Raw genomic sequence first — 22,943 nt, 5'->3', positions numbered from 1 at the left:
TGTGTTGTGATTTTTAAATTTAATGGAGGGTTGATGGTTATTGAGGATATTGAATTTTTTTGAGTCCAAACATCATTGCGGTTGTACACCCTTGGAGTACTGTGTACAATTCTGGTCGGTCTGCTATAGAAAGGATATTATTCAATTGTAAAGGGTGCAGGAAAGATTTGCAAGGATGTTACTGGTACTAGAGGGTTTGAGTTATAAGGGGAGGGCTGGTTAGGCTGGGACTCTTCTCCCTGGAGTTGAGGTTTAATCTTATATAGGCTTATAAAATCATGAGGGACATAGATAAGGGACATAAATAGCAAAGGTCTTTTCCCTAGTGCAGGGGAATTCAAAACTACAGGGCATAGTTTTAAGGTGAGAGGGCAAAGATTTTAAAATGTTCTGAGGGACAACTTTTTCCCACAGAGGGTGGTGCATATATGAAATGATCTGCCAGAGGACCTGATAATGCAGGTACAGTTGCAACATGTGAAATACATTTGGACAAGTACATGAATAGAAAAGTTTTAGAGGGAAATGGGCCAAACAAGGCAAATGGGGCTAGTTGAGTTTGAGAAACCCGGTTGGCATGGACAAGTTGGACCAAAGGGTCTGTTTCCATGCTGTCTACTGTATGACAAATACTCAAAGCATTGTTAGTACGTGATTGCATTGCCTAATTGTTGAAATAAGGAAAGTGAAAAATGTATCCGTCAAGAAAAGCTCTCATAAAATTGTGCCCTGATCCAGACTTACTCAACTATTGTGTCCGAATGTGACTTATAAAGACAGACTTACTTTCTTATGTAATGTTCAATCACTGAAGCAGTTTAGTGCCTGCCATTCACGCCATAGTACGTATACCATATCCATGGCCATCACCACCTTGTGATTACAAGGTGCAGAGCTGCATGAACACAGCAGGCCGAGCAGGAGATTTGTTTAAGGACCTACAATGTGCCAGGTAGCAAATAGCCAGCTTAGTGACACTCTAGCTGCTTTGCCAAAGAATTATGAGGTAATCAGAAACAAAAACAGAAATTGATGGAAAAGCTCAACTGATTTGGCAGCGTCTGTAGTGAGAAATCAATGTTAGCGTTTTGGTTCAGGTGACCCTTCTTCAGAACTGAACTTCAGAGCTCCTTCAGTTCCGAGGTAGGATCACCTGACCGTTAATTGAGGTGTTGCTTTATTGCTGTTTGCATAGTCCCTTGTCATCTTTCCCCCTGCAAGACATGGTTCACTCCATCTACATGTACTTCACGTCAATTGATTCAATTAATACACAACACCTGCCCTTTTATGTTCTCCCTTCTCTCTATTGCAAGGTTCTTACATTCTTCCAAATAAAACAACGGCTTACTTATATTTCTTTCAATTTAAATACACTGTATTTGCTGTTTATGATTTGGTCTCCTCCACATTGAGGAAACTACATGCAAATTGGGTGTTCACTTTGTAGAACAACGTTCGGTTAACAAGATTGAGGCTCAAACATCTTGTTGCCTGTCATTCTAATTCGCAGCTCCAGTCCGAAACGAACCACTTTGTCCTCAGCTATCCATGCGCAATGAGGTTGACACAAGCAAGTGGTAGAATTTTATATTTCATTTTGAAACTTTCTAGCTTCTGGACCAATGTGTTTTGGCTTTTGGATGACAGCTGTCAGTAATCCCATTTACGGTTCCTTTTGACATGTCTTTTGTTTCTCTACTTCTATCCCCCATTTTCCCCTGTAGCATTATCCTTTTGTCATTTTGTCACTGCTGGCTTCATACCATGGAGTTCCTATTTGTTTTATCCTCCCTTTCTACTTCTGTTCCTCTATTCTTGCTTTAAACTTGACACTTTCAACTTGGTCTCAGTACTGCTTTGTTTTGTACGCCATTTAGTTTTTCATGGAATATGAACATTCTTGGCAAGTCTAACATTTGTTGCCCATCCCTAGTATCACTTGAGAAGATCACAATCTGCTATCTACTGAACCACTATAGCTCATCTGGTGTAAATAGATCCATATTGCTGTTAAAATGGGATCTCAAGGAATTTGTAGTGACAGTGAAGAAACAGCAATTTTGTTTCAAGTCAGGATAGTGTGTGGCTTCAAAGAGAGTTTGGTGGTAGTGTTTCCATGTATCTGCTATCTTTGGCCTTGAAGATAGTTGTGGCCAAGGGTTTGGAAAGTGCTGTTTCTGGAGGCATGGCAGTTTGCTGAAGTACATCTTGTATATGGCATGTACTGCTCCCACTATGCACTGATGGCAAATGGAATGAGTGATTAGTGGATAGAGTGCCAATCAAGCAGGCCACTTTGACCTGGATGTTGTTGAGCTTCTTGAGTGTTGTTGGAGCTGCACACTTTTTCAGGGCATGTTGTCTGTATCTTGGGATGGATCTCTATAAAAGTAGTTATAGATGACAAAATTCTTCATCCTCTCCAGTGTTCCATTTTAGTTTTCAGACAAGTGAGAAAAAGATTACTTGCAGATAAATCGGAGACTAAGGTGATGTTTTGCTGGGCAGTAGTAACCCCTGCACCGCATCAGAGACTGGGACAACCTGTAACAGACACCTCAAAGCAATGAAGAAGTATTGTCATTGCTCCTTCAAACTTGAAGGAAGATTGTCCAACGACAGTGTCCTCACCCAAACCAATCTATCCAGTATACAGGCACTAATCATCCAAAATTAGCTCCATTGGATAGGGCACAACATTCATGTGCCTGACACTAGATTCTGAAGCAACTGTTCAGTTTAGAACAAAACAGAAATTGCTGGAAAAGCTCAACAGGTCTGGCAGCATCTGTGGAGAGAAATCAGAATTAATGTTTTGGGTCGATTGACCCTTCCTCAGAGTTCTAAGTGTCACTCGACCCAAAATATTAACTCTGATTTCTCTTCACAGGTGTTGCCAGACCTGCTTAGCTTTTCCAGAAATTTCTGTATTTGTTTCTGTTACAGCATCTGCAGTTGTTTCAGTTTTTATTCTGTTCAATTTGGAACTTGGTCATGGCTAGATACTCCCAGAAGTACAGTGGAAACATGTTAGGGATGTCCTCAAAGCCCCCTGTAGAGACCAAACATCCTCATGATTCAAGGAGGATCCTAGCTTGTGAATGACTAATATGGAGAATTTTGGGATTTTGTCAGGAGCATGCCGAGGTATTATTGAGGCATTGCAGGGAGTAAGGAAATTTCCAAACACTATCTCTGCCTGAGCCATTAAGCACCACCTGCCTTGCGTGAGGCGTAGTTAGTAGAATCCATTGCATTGGAGTGAAACCGATCGCCTCAGATGAACTCATCCAGCCATGTTGAGAGCATTCCTGATTTGTGCCTTGTAGATGCTGCGCAAGTTTTGCTCATCAAGGCGAGAGTTACTTGCTGTAGGATTCCCAACCTTTCACCTGTTCTTTTAGCCACAGAATTCATGTGGCTGGTCTGGTTAAGATCTGCAACATGTTAATAGTGGGTGATTCAGCAGTGGTAATGCAACTGAATGTCAAAGGCAAATGGTTAGATCCATTCTTATGGTGAGACATTAGACTGTTCAACAAGTGGTCTCATGGGAAGCTAAGATTTAAGCTTGTGCCTTCCGTTCCCAGCTTGTGTTTTTTTTTAATCCTCCATCATTGGGGATTATCTCTTTCTTCATTGGCAGGATAAATTGAATAAATTTGAATAAATTAATCCAAGGCCGGTGTTGTTTCTGGTATTGACTGGTTCAATAGTTGAAATTGAGGGGGGTGGGGGGGGGGAAGTGACTTCCTGTATGCAATCTTAGATGCAATATACTGGGTGGATATGGTTGGAAGAAACGATATTAAAATTAAAGTTGAGCAGATATTCTCTGCCATTTCCCAAACAAAATCTCATCTTGGAAGAATGTTGTGGGTTATGGTCTAATGGGTTAGTTCTTTTTGAAGAGCTATTACAATGATGGACTGAGCTGTGCAGCATCATTGCACAAAATAAGGAAACACTGAGGTCGCAAAGAGGCTATCTGGACTATTCTAACTTGGCTAGTTTTAAAAAAAAAAAATAAACCAGTCTACTTCCACTGTTCAACTGTTCGTCCATAACCCGGTAAATTAGAGGAGTTTGAACAGGTTTCTAAGCATTTTTAGATATGAATAGTGTTTCTGCTTTTACCATCCTTTTTCAGACAGAGTTTCAGATGCCTGCCATTCTTTGAAATATTGCTTTGATTCCCTCTAATCTTTCAAATAGTTACTTTAAATTTAAAATCCTGATTATTGATCTCTCTGCTAACAGGCATATTTTTACCATCCTATCTGGGTCCTTCTGCATTTTTTTGTACATCTCAATCAAATCTTTCCTGAATCCTATGCCTCTTTAATTTCAGAATGAGCCTTTCATGGGGAACCTTATCAAACACCTTGCTAAAATTCAAATACACCACATCCACTGCTCGACCTTCATCAAATGTGTTTTGTCACATCCTTAAAGAATTCAATAAGGCTTGTAAGGCATGACCTGCCCCCCTCGAAGCCATGCTGACTATTTCTAATCAAACTGTGCTTTTCCAAATAATCATAAATACTATCGCTTGGAATCCCCTGTCCAATAATTTGCCCACCACAGAAGTAAAACTGACTGGTCTGTAATTTCCAGGATTATCCCTATTCTCTTTCTTGAGCAAGGGAATAACATTTGCCACCCTCCAAACAACTGGTAGTACTCCAGTGGACATTTCTGCAGAATGAAGGCACTTTTCTACCCAGTTGACCGATCTGTTAATACCTTTCTGCAATCTACAGCTTTCTTGCTGTAAATGGCAAGGTCAATTTTTGTACTATCTTCCAACTTCTTAATCCCATCCACGAAAACACGAATCTAAAGAATTGATCTTTGACGTAATCAATGGAGGACTATTACTGTGCCAGTCTGAAAGAAGCCTTCCAGTTACAAAAATACCTATCAAAATTGTACTTTTTTTCCTGCACTGAGTCATTTTTGGATATGACCTGCCATTTTCAGTCAGATTCAATGAACTTTCAGTTTTCTATTTAATCTGTCAATGTGAAACCTTTCCGAAATCCTTTCAAAAGTCCACAGAGATGGCATCACGTGCATCATCTTCATTAACCTACTTTCAAAAATTGATAAAGTTAGTCAGCCGAGACCACCTGTGACATACAAGTAAACCTTTTAGGAGCAGAAGTAGGCTGCTCATCCTTTTGAGTCGACTCTGTAATTTAGTACGGTCAAGACTGTTTTATCTGTGTTTGAATTCCACATTCCCAATGTATCCCCAATAACCTTAGATTCTTGTTAGGCAAGGGAACAAATCTCTCTCCATCTTTTAAAAAATATTGAGTGATATCACCTCCGCTGCATTTTGTGGCAGTGTTCCAAAGTGCCTCCACACACTGAAAGAAAAATAAAATCCCCATCTCTGTCTTATTTGGGTATCTCCAAATTTTAATTCTGGACTTGCCTGCAGGATTAAAATCCATTCCATGTCCACCTTGTCAAGACCATTCAGTTGAAGAATCCATACTGACTGTCCTTGATCATTCCATGCCTTTCTAATTTCTTTAAAATAATTTGCCCACACTGATTGACCTGTAAATACTTTGGTTATTCTCTCCTCCCTCTTTAAACAGTGACAATATTAGCAGTTTTTTGATCTTTGGACATCAAGGCTTTAGCCAGTGGATTAGAAAGTGATAGTCAGACCTTTACTATTTCATCTCTTGCTTTTCTTGGCCGGTGTTGTGCGTAATCTGGGCCCGTTGGTTATCCATTTTCCAGGATATTGAATTGCTTAATTTATCCTCCTCAATATGTTTATCCTATCCGATGCTCCTTAACTATAAAACCTATATTGTTACACTCTTTTGTGAAAACAGTACTAGAATATCCATTAAGAACAGGCCCATGTTTTGGGACTCCATAGTCAGGTTACCATTTGGGTCTCAAATTGTACTTGCTCTTTATGCACAGAAGAAGAATATTTGGTTGTCCCTTGATTTTTGCTTAATAATATTTTTTCATGCCCTCTCTTTACATCCTAATTTCCTTTTAATTTTCATCCCTGCTCTGTATATACCCCTCTCCTTTCTGCGGTATGGAGCTCTTGGCATCTAACAAACTTTTTTTTTTGCTTTATCCTACTTTGACATCTGATAAGATGGAGGAGTGGGCAGTATTGTTATGATCAAGATTTCTCCACTGTTTCTTAATGAGCACGCATTTGTTCTATACCATCTTTATCTCTTCCCTAAACACCTTTGACAGATGTCAAACTTATTTATCTTCAACTCTGTTTGTTTTCAATCCACTTCGTAGAAGACTGAGGTTAACGGAGGAAGAGTGTTTTTCAGAATGGAGACCGGTAACTATTGGTGTTCCACAGGGATCAGCCTTAGGTCCTCTGTTTGTAATATATTTAAATGATCTGGAAGAAAATGCGGATGGTCTGATTAGCAAATTTGCAGATGACATGAAGATTGGAGTTGCTGATAGTGCCAACGATTGTAAAAGGATACAACAGGAAAAAGATTGGCGACTTGGGCACAGAAGTGGCAGATGGAGTTTAATCCAGACAAATGCGAGGTGATGCATTTTGGAGGATCGAATTTAGGTGTGAATTATACTGTAAATGGCAGAACCCTTAAGAACATTAACATTCAGACGGATCAGGGTGTGTAGGTCCACAGTTCCCTAAAAGGGGCAACCTAGGTGGCCAAGGTGATTCAGAAGGCATATGGCATGCTTGCCTTCATTGGCTGGCACATGGAGTACAAGAGTTGGCAAACCCCCCATGTTGCAGCTATATAAAACCGTTGTTAGGCTGCATTTGGAGTACTGTGTGTAGTTTTAGTCACCACACTACCAGAAGGATGTAGAAGCTTTGGAGAGAGTGCAGAGAAGGTTCACCAGGATGTTGCCCGGTCTCAAGGGCATTGGCAATGAGGAAAGATTAAAAAGATTAGGATTGTTTTCACTGGAAAGACAGCGGCTGAGAGGAGACCTGATAGAGGTCTACAAAACTGAGAGGCATAGACAGGGTGGATAGTCGGAGGCTTTTTCCCAGGGCTGAAGTTCAAGGTGCGACGGCGAAAAGCTTGAGGGAGATGTGCGAAGGAAGTTTTTCACATGGAGTTCTAGGAGCCTGTTACGCACTGCCAGAGGTGGTGGAAGCAGGCACATTGGTGACATTTAAGTAGCACCAGGATAGTTGTGTAAATAAGGAGGGAATAGAGATACAGACCGAAAAGGACAAAAGGTTTGCTTCTTAGATTAGTTAGGGCATGATGATCGGCACAGGCTTGGAGGGCTGAAGGGCCTGTTCCTGTGCTGTACTTCCCTTTTTGTTCTTTTGTTTGCCACATCCAATGCCTGATTTGTAAAATTTGCCTTTACCCAATCTTACCTTTGTTCTCTTGTTATGGTTTTTCATAACCATTTTAAAGCTCATAAAATAATGATTGCTATCACTAAAATGCTCTGCCTGTGATGGCACTTCCATCTTTTAAATTTCATTCCCTAAACCTGAAGTTCAGAATGTGGTACTGCTGTTTAATACTGCCCTCAGTATTTGGTTTTGTTGAGTACTGGCTAATAAGTTTCTCCTAAAATATATTTAACAAATTAACTTGTATCCTCTATGTGTTCCACATTGAATTTAGTCCCGGGATAGTTGAAATAGTTTGCCGACTATTTTGCAGTTTTCAGTAATTTGCCTTTACCATTTGCTAATTTTTCTCCTTTTGAATGGGGGTCTTTTGAATATATTGCCAGAAATATGATTGCCTCTGTGATTTAATGTTAAGGTCTATTGTGACAGTTCGTCACTAACTATATAATTTATAGGTTGAGTACCGCATTAGAATGACTTGCAACTCCTCTGTCACAGAAGGACTGCAGTGATTTATAGTGATGCTTCGCATCCAACTCTCATCCTGACAATTTTTCAAAATTGAATCTGATGACTTGTTTAGTGAAAGCACTTCCATTCCAGCTATCTCCTAGGGGGGAAAAAAGCCAGGATGATGACCAAATAATTTTTAATATCATCCATGGAAGATAGAGAATTTTCTTCTATTCACAGTCTTATCGAAAAGTTGCCAATTTACTCCTTAGCCTTGACTTATGCACTAATAACTTTGTGTGCTCAAGTTTTAGCCAGTGGCATAAACTAAACCTTACTAGATCAAGCTAGGCTGACTAATTTCTGACAGTTTTGAAATCTTTTGCACTTTCTTTCTACATGAATTTAATTGCACTTTTGAAGGAAGGAACTGTTGCTGTTTTTAGTGCTGGGTTTGTTATTTAATAATTCTATTGAATAAGGATAAAATTCTTAATTTACTCCAACTACTAAACACAAAAATTGGTTTGTGCATAGGCAGACAGACAAATGCAAAATACTGGGAAGAAAATTCATAGCTTGAGCTGCATCTTTTGAGAGAGACTTGTCAGCATCACCAGAAGGGGCAAGTTAATGATGACGTGACCAATGCATATACACAGGCAGGGAATGGAGCAGTGGAAACAAGAGTTAAAGATCTGTGATAGGCAGGAGAGACTAAATGCTGAAAAGATAGAGAGTACAAAGTAAAAGGGGATGGTAATTGGAAAAAACTCATCGGAAACTGAGATGAGGTGGGGACCTGAGTGGTTCTGGAACAGAAGATATACCACATAGCCAATTAAAAATACAGGCATGCCTGTAACCCATGCATGTTCTCAAAACAGTACAAAGTATTTGGAGAAAGTGCCTGGAGATAAATAGAATTTAATCAAAGTGAGGACAAGTCCACCTTGGCAAAGTTGGGTGATGATAGTGATTGGATGAATGTGTGTACTTAGAAAAAGCAGAGGACTTTCAGACTGTCTTATTGGGCAATAACTATGCCAGTGATTTGATGTCACGGTGAGAGAGTGACAGTTAGGGAAATTGGAAAACTGTTCAAATAGCAGAGGGCATCAGAAGAGCCATATGTAAATGTGGAATTAGGCAAAAGCTGGATGGAGAAGAATGAACAGACAGTCAAGAAAGGAAAATTTGTTTTGTGGGACAAGGACAGAAACAATAGGTCTGTCAGGGCAGTCCTCCTTGTGGTGTTTGGGAAAGTGATGGGATCAGGGCTCGGGAGTGAGGTTGGAGGCTGTGAAGCAAAGATCTTCAGAGTAGGTAATGTTAAAAAAAATCTCTAAAATGATGACTCCATCACTGAACAGCAAGTCATGGTCCAGGGTGGGGAAGTAGAGAGTTGGCATTCAGCCTGTGCTGGGTAAATTTTGGGTCAGCGAACTGCAGCATCCATCTTGTCAACAGGGTTTCAATGCTATGCTAGGTTGGTATGTGCCTGAGAGAATGGGTGTAGGTTAGAGTGAGTGAGTGGAGAAACTTGAGATAGCAATGCCACTTGAGCACTTCTCTGTGAAAGGTTTCAGAGAGCAAGATTTGAAGTGGTTAGAAATTGCAGTGAATTTTTGTACAAGCATAAAAATTACGCAATCAGTGAAATTTGGCCCAGAGTTATAAATTGTCATTTTAAAAATAATTTATATTTATTTTGTCCTCGTAATATTCAGATGCTGCAGCAACAGCATGAAGACTAGTGCAAAATTACATTTGCTGCCGTTAATTATTCCTTTTTTGCTTGTATGTTAAACTTAAATGAAAGTGCAAAATAACCTTGATGTACAAAATATACATGCTTATACTCGGGTGAAGTGATGAATGTGAAACAGCAATCACTATGGCAATTTCATGCCATGCCTATGTCAGAAGAACCCAAATAATTTATCTAAAATCATGAAAACAGACATTTTCACCTGCACCGCTATTGAATACAAGTAACTTGCATTTACCTACCCAAAATTGAGTGTATATTTTAGCTCTGAAATTCCTGGCCTATACACTTTGTATCTTGGACCCCCTCTTTTTTAATATGCTTCTTAATACCTAGCTTTGACATGACTTTTGGTCATCTGCACTTGGCTTATGTAGTTTAGGGCCAAATTTTGTTTAATAGCACCCCTGTGAAGCACCTTGGGATATGTTACCCCAACAAAGGCAATATAAATTTAGGCTACTTTTGTGTAAGAAGAACATTATTCATTGACCTCTGTGGAAGTAACCTCCTTGTTCGGCTGATAATATTGCATTAATAGGAAACAAACATCAAAGTATCAATATTTGCTGGTATGGAAGTTCACTGAATGTTTTGCCCTAAAACTTTTTATTGAATGTCCAATTTATCCTAATCAGTTGTGCAGTTATTTTTATTAATGTAAATTAGATGTACTTGACTCTTCAAAATTGTTTTGTTACAGAGTTATTTTCTTTCCAGGAACCTTTTGACGTTGATGAGTACATTGAACGTTTAGCATGGAGGACACCAGGTGGCGGTTCCAAAGGTGGTGCAGAAGCCTTTGATCCGAAAAGGTGCTGTCTATTAATGGAAGTTGTCAGTTCAACTCATAAACTATTTCAGGAATGGTGCACTTCCTTTGTGTGCTGTAGTTTGAGTAATAGAGAAATCTGTGTGTTATGAATACTGTTCTAATCTAATGGATGCTTTTGATCCTGGTTCATGAAGTAGCTAGTTTTAGATTATGCAACGACAAACTGGAAGACATCAGAGTATTTGATAAGCTAGTGGTTTTGATACCGTTATATGCCATCTGGTATTCAAATATGTGTATGTATAATATGCAGTCTGGGAGGGTAGTTGTGTTTTAAATTATTGTTTTTGGGAATGGAATTTTTTTTATTTTAAGGAGAATGGAATATAAAACTAAGTGTTTCGCTGCAGTTATATAGAACATTAGTGACACCATGTCTAGAATATTGTGTACGTTTTTGATCTCCTTATTTAAGAAAGGATGTAAATGCATTAGAAGCAGTTCCTGACATCAAGGCAGCATTCAACTGGTGACGTCAAGTGGTGCTAGCAAAATTGAAGTCGCTGAGAATTGGAGGGACAGACGTTCTGTTGGTTGGAGCCATACCTCGCATAGTGGAAGATGGTTCTGGTGTTTGGAGACTAATCATTTTAGTCTCAGGATACGACGCTGAGGAACTGCTGCCACAGTGTTCTATATCTCACCAGCTTCAGCTACATTATCAATAACATTGCCTCTATTAGAAGGTCAGAAGTGTGGATGTTTGCTAATGATTGTACAGTGTTCACCATTGGGAACTCCTTTGATACTTGAGCAGCAAGATGTGAATAACATTCAGGCTTGGACTGGTGAGTGCCAAGTGACATGCATGTCACTAAAGCTAGACGGTGGCCATCTCCAAAAAAGAGAAAATCCAACAAAACAAATCACTGGATAAACACATGAGTCTGGTGACACTTCGTCAGAACTGTTAGCAGCTTGGAAAATGTAGTATTTATGGTCAAGGTGGAGTGGGGTTGGGGGGGATGGTGCAGAATGGAAAGAGGAGGAGGTAGTGACCAAATAAGTGGCGGTGAAGCCCAGAGAGAGAGAGAGAGAGAGAGAGATATGAAAGGGATAGGCTGACAAGGAGATTACTGTTGGTAAGCCAGGACAGAAAAGAAGCTGAATAAGTAGTAATCAAAGAGGTCTGTTCTTGGTTAGTTCTTTGAGAATAATACTGTTGGAAAAAGACTTCATGGATGGAATTTTTAAAGTATAGGGACTAGTAGGATGAGACAAAGCCACGGTGGGAAAGGATGCAGAATAGCCAGTATCTGAAAGATGGATTTTTGAAGAGTTGTAGAGCTAAAGGAAGTTAGAGGGGGATAAGGCCATGAGAAAACAGCAAAATGTAAGAATTTTAAGTTGATGGTGAGGAAATGTAGTTCAGCAAGGGTAGGAGTGATCCGTGAGCAGGATTTGAAGTGTTTGATACAGTCGGAAGATTTTTAGATGAAATAAAGTTTGTGCAGTATGGTGGGGATGGGAGGCTAGTGATGAGATCATCTAAAATAATTGAGTCTGTGGCTGGCTGAACTAAAGCGAAGTGGAGGCCAACTCTGGTAAAGGTGTAGGGAGTGCTCTTGTAATAAACTTCTAGAGACAGGAAAACTCAGTTTGGAAATGAATAAATGTAAAGTTTTCAAACAATTTAATTCCAGATGTGTGAGACAGGTGAGGGAAAGGGATGGAACCATTGGCAAAATGTATGGAGATTGTGGCAAGGTGTAATAACGGCTTCGGTTTTGTGAGAGTTTAACTGAAACAAATTGTAGTTCACTTGAAGTTCTCTTTTGGGTATGCAGTTTGACAGCACAGGCAGTGTGGGTCCTATAGAGGTCATGCTGGGTGTTATCAGGGTAGATTTGGAAGCTGGCTGAATAACCTTGGATAGCCTTGCTACAAACTGACCTGAAAGTGAGAGGAGTGGATCAAGGATAGAAACTTGAGAAATTCCAGAGGTGACTGTATGGGTAGGGCAATGAGTGGGTAAATAATATAGATATATAGAATCCCTACAGTGTGGAGACAGGCCCTTTGGCCCAACAAGTCCACACCGACCCTCAGAGCATCCCGCCCAGACCTAGACCCATCCCCCTATAACCCACCTAATCTACACATCCCGGAATACTATGGACAATTTAGCATAGCCAATGCATCTAGCCTGCACATCTTTGGACTGTGGGAGGAAACCCATGCAGACATGGAGAGAATGTGCAAACTCCACACAGACAGTCGCCCAAAGCTGGAATCGAACCTGAGTACCTGGCGCTGTGAGGCAACAGTGCTAACCACTGAGCGTAATGTTGATTAAAGAGTGGAAAACCCCACTGACCAAGATAGAACAGTGATGTTAGAGCAGAATGGTCTAAATGACTATGCAAACACTGACACACTGGTCAAGGAGGGAAAAAGTTCCATGTCGTAATTGCAGAAAACGTTACTTTTGATTTTAGTAAACTGAATTCAGCTGGAGGGTATATAACAGAAGTTCAAGGAGAAAATGAGGGACATTATCTAGCAGATAGTGAGGGAGATTTGGATGCAGTTTGGAGAATAGTAAAGAGTGAGTTGTAGTAGTGGGGAGACAGGTGTTTGATGTAGTGATATTGGCTAACTGCCACTGCTGTCATTTAGTTGAGGCAGGTCATGGCTAATCTAGCCAGGCAGGGTAGTTGTGAGGGATGCAGTGCTGTTTTGCCACTCTTGAGCCAATCTACAGTCAAGGCCACAATGTCGTTACATTTATCCACAGTAAGGTTGTTAAAATGTGGAAGAAGCAGTGATTGTTAATATGGTGGTTGAAAACTGGTATTTAACATTGGATGAATATACTTTTATGCAATAGGCTTTTGGAAGAATTTGTCAATCACATTGAGGAGCTGAAGATGTTGGATGAACGCATTCAAAGGAGAGTGGAAAAACTGGAGCAACAATGCCAGAAGGAAGCCAAGGAGTTTGCCAGAAAGGTTCAAGAATTACAGAAAAGTAACCAGGTTGGTAGAGTATCATTGGAATTTTGTGTTGGATTGAAAATGCTGTATTTTAAAGTACAGTGCATTTCGACCAACCAGGCTGAAAGTGATTTTGATTTTAAAACTTGTACTTTTCACAAAGAAAATCACTGCATTTGTATCTGAAATATATTTGTTGAATACAGCAAGCTTTGCCACCAACTGTGCAATTGCAATGACCAATTTCCTTTGTTTCCAGTTTTAAATTCTTGTTTATTGAATTTATGTAGGAAAGTAATTGTATGCAGCATTGTCTTTATTGTAACACCTTCATTTGATACAGTCATGATTTATAAGATTTAAATCTAGTGGTCTCTTTTACAGAGTAGCCACATTGATTGCCATAATGCATTTTTGTCTAGTTTCAACACCATACCCATCAATCTAAATAGTATACCTAGTACCTGATGCCACTGCTGTCAAGGTAATTGTAACAAAAGCATGCGATGCAATAATCATCGAACTATTAGATAGCTTGGAAGATTCTTGTAAATGGTGACAATGTTTGTTTATTTCCTACACTGGATGCTGGCATTGTTAACCATGCCACCATTTATTGACCTGAAGAAAGTGATGGAGAGCTGCCTTCTTGAACCACTGCAGTCCACGTGGTGCACGTACATACACTGTGCTTTTGGAAAGCGTGCCCCAGGGCTTTAACCCAATGACAGTGAAGAAATGGCACAACACAGTTTCAATTCAGGATAATGTGTGGCTTGGAAGGAAACTTGTAGGTGGTTATATTCCCATGGTGCCTGTGTCCTTCTAGATAGAAGTCATGGGTTTGGAAAGTCCTTTTGAAGGAGCCTTGGTGCATCTTGTACGTGGTACTCACTGTTGTCAATATCCATTGGTGTTAGAGATGGTGAATGGTGTGCTGATTGAGCAAATGGCTTTGTCCTGGATAGTGTTGAGCTTCTAGAGTACTCTTGGAGTTGCACCTATCCAGGCAGATGGGGTGTATTCCACTACATTCCTGACTTGTGCCTTGTAAATGTGGACAGATATTGGGGAGTCGAGCTCAGTTATTTACCCAAGAATTCCCAGTCACTGTATTTGTAAGGTTTTTTCTGATCAATTTCTGTCAATGGTAGCACCCAGGTTCTTCAGTATAGGGGATTCAGTGATGGTAATGCCATTGATTGTCATGGGGGGCGTGGTTGTTTATTAACTGCTAACGAAAAGCTATAAAGGTACAGTGCCAGCAATGTGCAGGAATCCGTTAGAAGTGGAAGAGAAGTTTATAGTTCCGTTATACTGAACAGTATTAAAATCCTAGACAAATGGTAAGTGACTCCACTCTAATTTTATATTTCTTAAACAATGGAAATGTATCATTTGACATAAGAGGAAAATGTTGGGATTGTAACCTCATTTGTTGAGATTAAATGGTGTCACCTGCACTTTTGATAATCGAACAAGTCGATTCTAGGATGGTGAAATCTGCCACAGGTACCACACAAGGAATTGTCCCTTGTCGGTGGTGTGTGATGATCGCTGACACCTTTTTTGCTGAACTTGCATCTGCTTTGGAACTTCTGAATATATGGTGAACTGAGTGAATTGCTGCTTGTAACTTATGTCACCATGTTGTTGCCATCAGGAATTGTCTGATCAGGGCATGATGTGCTTTTGGGTTGGTTTTCATCCTTGATAAGTTGAGGAGTTTCCCATCTGATCATGTCTGGAAGTACATTGCTTTGATGTTGGTAGGGAAAGTGTAGTTTAGAAGAACAGATAAAAAGGATATACAACAGTTTAGGGGCCAAGTTGCACTGTTGCACTCCATTCTTGATCATGAAACAGACTGACATGGTATAATTGCTGAATAATGCTGGAAACCTAATCATGGAGAGGTTGGATGAATCTGAGAACGTTGGTGGATCACCAGTTTTCTCTGGTATCTCGTAGGGGTATAATATTGTTTCTAGTGTCATATGCTTCTAAGAGATCCAGAATAGTAAACTGCAATCATAATTTGGTGTTCTTCCCAACCTTGAAACTGACTTAAGGATGAGATCTTGTCCACCGTTGATCTGCCTGCTCTGAAGCCACTGGTGGTGGTGGTGGTGTTACAGATCACTCAGTGCGTCGTTGTGCTGATGATATGTACTTGATCAAATGCATATCATAATCTAGAGCTTTGGATAATGAGCTTTAGATAATGATACTAGAGACTCCGTCTTCCTTTCTATCTACTGGCTGACCAGGAATATCACTGTTTCTTATTTCCTCCTTATATGTTGGAAGGATTTGCAACTAATCGTTATATGTGGCTGCATTATAAGCCTATTGCTTGTCAAGTAGATTAATTACAGAGGTAGAAAATGTGGAGAGTTAGAGGTGGGGTCTTTGCTTCCTAGTTTTAATGTTAGGATGGTCATTTTGCAGTTGGCTAGACTGCTTGTTTTAGAGATGTTTCTCTTCATCCTTCTACTGGTTTGTAAGAAGTAACTGATTCACTTGGAAAATGCCTGATTTATTCGTTCAAAAATCACAGCTGATAGGAAAGGTAACTGGTTTTCTTTAGCTTTAAACTAAGTTTTGAATGCAGAGACCAGGCAGCTTCTGGGCTGGGAAGAGATCTGCATACTTCTTTTTCTATGTTTTTAGCTCCAAGTTACTCAGCTACCTGGGAAACCATTTCAATTTTTGAAAAGCAGAAGGTCTCTCATTAGTTGCTCGTCTGCAGATCAATTGACTTCTTGTTGCCTCTAAGAGCTGCCTCAGTACATACTCTTGGAGTGATCGTCTGCAGTCTGAAAACTGCTTGTTCAAACAGTTGTTTACAATGCCTGCCATGGGTATTGGGCTTATTGCTTTCAAAACTGCAGCCATTCTTTCAAACGTTGATTTTCTTTTTGTTGGAAACTTCTTTTTTTCTCATTTCAGTCCACAGTTTTTCAAAACACAAAAATAAAAAGACACTGTCCTTACATTATTATACTTACATATACCAATTATTATGCTATAGTTCACTACAGAAGCTTTTCTGTTTAGACTGATGTAAAAGGAAGATGGTTTTTTTGAAAATGAACATATTAGTTGAAATTGAACACGCTTTGCAAGGAATGTATTGACAGAATTGTGACATTAGCTTTTATAAAGGTGAAAGATCTACAACCTCAGTTTGGTATTCATAGTTTATTCAATCTTCATCTTTGTAGCAGTTAAAATGCAGGGATTTTTGACCCATCATGTCTGTGCCAGCACTTTGTTGAGCAACCAAATTATATACCTGTTTTCTGCTTTATCTGTTTTCCCTTAATGAATTCAATAGTCTCTGCTTCAACTACTCCCTGCTGCAGAGCAACCCATGCTCCAGTAATTGTGCTCATAAATTTGTAATAATCCATCTTCAATATTTTAATGACATTTTTAATTGATTTCTTCCCACTGACTCATCAACCAAAGGAAATCATCCTTGCCCGAGGACTTTATAAAGATTTATGATTTTAAAAACTTTTAAGAAAAGCTGCCTTAAACTTTTAAGCTTCTTTACACAAGTGCAATTGTTCTTGTATCTCATCTCTTATGGCAAATTTCCTGACACCATTCTGGTGAACCTATGCTCTTAATTGTGTGGCCTTTCCACAGGGATGGTGATGGCCAAGTGTATTATCGCTCGACTATTAATCTAGGAACTCAGCTAATGCTCTGGGGACCCAGGTTTGAATCCTGCCACAGCAGATGGTAGAATTTGAATTTGAATAAAAAAAATCTGGAATTATGAATCTGCTGATGATCATGAAACTACTGTCGATTGTCAGAAAACCCATCTGGCTCACTAATGTCCTTCAGGGAAGGAAATCTGCCATCTTCATCTGGTCTGGCCTACGTGTGACTCCAAAATCAAGGCAGTGTAGTTGACTCTAAACTGCCATCCGAAATGGCCTAGCAAGCCACCCGTTTGTATCAGCCGCTACCAAGTCTCAACAAACAAATAAAACCGGCTGGACCTCTTGGCACCAGAAAAGACAATGGCAAAAACAGTTCTGTCAACTCTGCACAGTCCTCCTTACTAACATCTAGGACTAGTGCCAAAGTTGGGAGAGCTGCCTGACAGACTAGTCAAGCAACAGCCTAACTTGGTCATACCTTAAAATGTCCTAAGACGTATCCTGTCCCATTGGCAGAACAGACCTAGCAGGGTGTGGCATAATGGTATACTGTTGGGAGGGAGTTGACATGGGAGTCCTCAACATTGACTCTGGGACCCATGAAATCTCATATCTTCAGTTTAAACATAGGCAAAGAAATCTCCTGCTGATTGCCACATACCGTATTCCCTCAGCTGACGAATCAGTTTTCCTCCATGTTGAACAACACTTGGAGGAAATACCGAGGGTAGCGAGGATACAAAATATACCCTTGGTAAGGGTTTTTGCTGTCCATCACCAAAACAGCCTCAGCATCTTGAAGGACGTAGCTGCTAGAAAGAGTCTGCGGCAGGTGGTAAGGGAACCAACAAGAGGGAAGAACATACTTGACTTCATCCTTATCAATCTGCAGGCGCATTTGCCCATGACAGTAGCGGTAAGTGTGAACACCGTACAGCCCATATGGAGACGAAGTCCCGCCTTCACATTGAGAATACCCTCCATCTTGTGTGACAGTATCACCGTGCTAAATGGGGCAGACTTTGAACAGATCTAGCAACTCGAGACTGGGCATCCATGAGGCACTCTGGGCCATCAACAGCTGCAGAATTGAACTCTAGCACAATCTATAAACTCATTGCCTGGCATATCCCCCACTCAACCATTACCATCAAGCCAGGGGATCAACTATGGTTCAATGGAGAGTGCAGGAGGCTATGCCAGGAGCAGCACCCACATACTAAAAATGAAGTGTCATCTTGTTGCAGCTACAATACATGCCAAACAGCATAAGCAGTAAGTGATAGAACGATCTAAACTCTGCAGTTCTACCACATCCAGTCCTGAATGCTGGTGGACAGTTAAACAATTCATTGGAACAGGAGGCTCAACAAATATTCCCATTCTCAGCGGTGATACAGCCCAACACAATAGTGCGAAAGATAAGATAAGGTTGAAGCACTTGCAGCAATATTCAGCCAGAAGTGTCAAGTGGATAATCCATTTGGACACCTCCAGTGGTCCCCAGCATTGCAGAAAGGAGTTGTCTTCAATTTGCTTCACTGCACTTGATATCAAGAACCAGTTGGAAGCAGTGGATACCGCAAAGGCTATGGGCCCTGACAATGTTCCGGCATTAGTACTGAAGACTTGAGCACCAGAACTTGCTGCTCCCTTATCCAAGCTCTTTCAGTACAGTTAAAATATTTGCATCTATCGGACAATGTGGAAAATTGCCCCAAGTGTGTCCTGTAAACACCCAGCAGGGCAATTACTGCTCCACCTGTCTACTCTCAAACATCCGTAAAGTGATTGAAGGTGCTATTAGGTAGTACCTGCTTAGCAATAACCTGCTCAGTGATGCACAGTTTGGGTTCCGCTCCTGACCACAGTGCAGCTTTATTTCAAACATAGACAAAACAGCTGAATTCCAGAGATGAGCTGCAAGTGACAACCCTTGACATCAAGGCCAGATTCAGTAGACTGTGGCATAAAGGTGCCCTAGCAAAACTGGAATCAATGGGAATCAGGGGGCAAACCCTCTACTGCTTTGGAGTCATACCTGACACATGGGAAGACAGGAGCGTTGTTGGTCAGTCACCTCCGCTCCTGGGTATCTCTGCAAGATGCCTTCAGGGTAGTGTCCTAGGCCCAACTACCTTCAGCTGCTTCATCAATGACCTTCCCTCCATCATAAGGTCAGAAGTGGAGGTATTTGCCGATGATTGTGCAATGTTCAGCACCATTCACAACTCTTCAGATACTGAAGCAGCCCATGTTCAAGTGCAACAGGTTCCAGACAATATCCAGGCTTGGGTTCATAAGTGGCAAATCACATTCATGCCACACAAATACCAAACAATAACTATCTCCAATAAGAGACAATATAATGGATGGCCTTTGACATTCAATGGCGATGCCATCACTGATTCCCTGACTATCAATATCTTTGGGGTTATCATTGACCAGAAACTCAACTGGACTTGTCACATAATCATAGTGGCTACAAGAGCAGATCAGAGGCTAGGAATACTGCGGCGAGTAACTTGCTTCGTGACTCCCCAAAGCGTGTCCACCATACACTAGGCCCAAGTCAGGAGTGCTATAGAATACTCCCCACTTGCCTGGATGAGTGCAGCTTCAACAACACTCAAGAAGCTTGACACCATCCAGGATAAAGCAGCCTGCTTGATTGGCACTACATTCACAAGCATCTGCTGCCTCCACCACTGACGCTCAGTACCCACTGCTACTATCTACAAAGTGCATTGCAGAAATTCATCAAAGATCCTCAGACAGCAACTTCCAAACCTACAACCACTTCTATCTAGAAGCACAAGGGCAGCAGATGCATGGGAGCACCATCACCTGCAAGTTCCCTTCCAAGAGACTCGCCATCCTGACTTGGAAATATAGCACTGTTCCTTCACTGCTATGGGATGGAAATCCTGGAATTCCCTCCCTATAAGGACATTGTGGGTCTATCTACAGCACATGCACTGCAGTCGTGCAAGAAGGCAGCTTACCCCCATCACCAACTAGGGCAGGCAATACATTCTGGCCAGCCAGCAGTGCTTACATCACGCCAGTGAATAGAAATAGCTCTCAAAATTGTACATAGCATGCTAAATATGACCATGTACAAATCATTGCCTTTTAGCTCTGTTCCTCAATGAGCAAAACACTTTTTTAACTTTTTTTCTCTCTGTGGTTTCACAGAATTATGTATTTGAACTCTCAATTGCCTCTGTCACCCCCACACTTCAATGACCTGCTCTTGTAGCCACTTCAATGTATAAACTCAAAAGTAATTTTATAAAGGTTATGATCTTTAAAGGTTTTTCATTTGGGTGGTTAAAGCTTAAGGACATTTTTGCACTAATCATAAAAGAATGCGTATTGTTGAGAATGGACAGGCCTGGTTTCAACTAGGTGCAACTCCAGGATTAAGTCTAGGGTTGTAGTTGTAATTGGCAAATTTCCTTAGTAACTTGTTCAGTTGGCTAAACCAACCCGAATCAGTTAACCAGTAAGCATGTTCTGTAGTGTGAAAATATATTCATGAAAAGTGCAGACCATACAGCAAACCTAAGCAGATTGAACATTCAACTTTATGGTCTCTCTTCCTTACATATTTAAAAAATATAAACCATAATGCATTACATTGTAATCTTCGCCAAATCTGTAGAGTTCTGCAGCAGAACATAAGTTTAATTTGAAAATAGAAAGCATGGATTTTTGATGGTAGTTCAAACCAAGGATTTCAGATGCCTGCTGTTGAGCATGCAATTAATATAAAATGCTCGATGCATCATGTTTTTCAGTACAGATTTACAGAAAGCTGTTAAATTTGGTTGATATTAATGTTTCCAAACACAGACAACGGTAAAAACTGTGTGTGCCTTGACACCTATTTTTCCATTTGTGCTTTTTTACAGTTGGATACACTTTTCACGTTGTATTTTATTATTGAAATGTATAATCTTAGAAAGGAAAGAAGTGAAAGATATTGTTGATAGAATTAGATGAAGACGTGTGAGAAGAGGCTTGTACAATGAACAGCATTGCACAGGAACAGGTCTTTCAGCCCACAAACATGTGCTGACACATGACGTTTGTCCAAACTAAAATTTTTGCCTCTGTGGTCTGTATCCCTCTGTTCCCTGCCTACTTGTTTATCTGTCAAGATGTCTCTTGCTATAACATTGCTACTACAATAATGCCACTATAGGCTCTCCCTCCACCTATCCGCTCCTCCCACCTCACTGACCAATCCCCACCACTGCCTACCAACACTCGCCTTTACTAGCTTCATCCCTGCCTCCTAGACCTGTCCGTCTTCTGTTCCACTATCTACCTGCTATCACCGCCCCTCCCCTCTATTTATTTCAGAGCACCCTTCCCCTCCCCCATTTCTGAAGGAGGGTCCTGACCCGAAATGTCAGCTTTCCTGCTTCTCTGATGCTGCCTGGCCTGCTGTGTTCCTCCAGCTCTACACGGTGTTATCTCCGACTCCAGCATCGGCAGTTCTTACTATCTCCCACTATAGACGAGTTCGGTCAAATGACTTGTTTTGGTGCTGCATCTCCATCTAACTTTTATGCTGAAGCAGTTAAGTCATATTTATCAGAGTTCTCGCTCTATTTCATGTTAGTTAACAACAAAGAAAAAGGAGCAGGAGTAGATCATGTGGCCCATCAAGCCTTCTCCTCTATTTAGTATAATTGCGACTGATCTTCTGCCTCAGTTTCACTTACTTGCTTGCTCCCCGTGTTGTTTGATTCTTGAAGATCAACAATCTTTTCTTGTCAATTCCCTATTTTCAGTAGGGAACGACATGCAAAATGCCAGTTCTGTTGAATGGTCCACAACTGAAACATTAACTCATTGATGCTTCCTGATTTTGAGTGTTTCCAGCAATTGAACACTCAATGTTTTTGTGAGCAGAAAGGGAAAACCATACAAGTAGAGGAGGAGGTTGGGAAGTGGAATATTTGTTATCAGGGAGATAATTGGGACTTTTACGCACTGAATGTGAATTGCAATGCAACTGAAGTATTAGAAATTTAAACTGGGAAGCAAGTTGATGTCTACTGAGTAGATAATGGCAATGTAAGTTCCGACTGAGCATGAAGGGCGTACAGTTCTTTTGTTTTCCCAGTGAACTTGAAACTAAATTGCTTATCAGGAGAGGAAAAAAAAACTGTTAGCTATCTTAAGATGGTTTCTTTTTAACATATTTGTAACAGTTTGATATTTCAGTTTATAATATTTATGAAACAGGTACTTATTTGTCCAATTAACCAAAAAAAGGAATATTAATGCATTTTGCTTCCTGGTTTGCTGTCTGAGAAATCTCAGTGCGATTGGTGTTTTGTTGTGATTTTGGGTCTAGCCTCCATCTAGTATGATTGGAGTCCCTGGAATTTTCTGCAAGAACTTTCTACTTAGTGTTTCATCTATGTATTTTCTTCACAGTTGAAGTGAGATCTGTGCTTCCTTTTGAGCTTTCTCTGCTTAATCATCAGATTCACGGATGGCAGTTGTATTAATTTCCTGTTCATTAATAACTCTGATAATTCATTCTTATTAATGTAGATTGGGAACTTAAGAGCAAGATTCAATCTTTGTTTTCTTCAGCGATGCTTCTATTGTCTCTACTCCTTGCTCAACTTCTCCATTTGCTTGAAAGTAATGAGGTAAACTCCTAAATATATTGGATTCACTTGTAAATTTCTTCAACTACTTATTTGCAAACAGTGAACCACAGTCTGATGGTACAACACCCAGAATCCCATGCGTGAATTAGATTCTCTTGAGTGCATCCTCTGCCACAACATTATGCAGGTGATTGACTTCAATCCATCTTCAGTAATGGTTTAGGACAGTAATGAAGATTTTCCCTTTGAACTCA

At 40.4% G+C, this 22,943-nt stretch overlaps 1 protein-coding gene across 1 annotated transcript in view; it reads left to right on the top strand.

The window, feature by feature from the left end:
• The window catches only part of exoc5 (exocyst complex component 5), a 67,434-nt gene that overhangs the window by 6,283 nt on the left and 38,208 nt on the right, over positions 1-22,943 (top strand). The window contains exons 2-3 of the mRNA XM_048600116.1: positions 10,320-10,414; positions 13,265-13,421. Of these exons, the coding sequence (XP_048456073.1) occupies positions 10,320-10,414; positions 13,265-13,421 (252 nt within the window). The remainder of the gene's footprint in view (positions 1-10,319; positions 10,415-13,264; positions 13,422-22,943) is intronic.

The sequence above is a fragment of the Rhincodon typus genome, chromosome 8 (assembly GCF_021869965.1).
Source record: "Rhincodon typus isolate 14 chromosome 8, sRhiTyp1.1, whole genome shotgun sequence".
NCBI lineage: Eukaryota > Metazoa > Chordata > Chondrichthyes > Orectolobiformes > Rhincodontidae > Rhincodon > Rhincodon typus.
The sequence above is the reverse complement of the archived record's forward strand: the minus strand, read 5'-3'. Positions and strand labels throughout refer to the sequence as shown.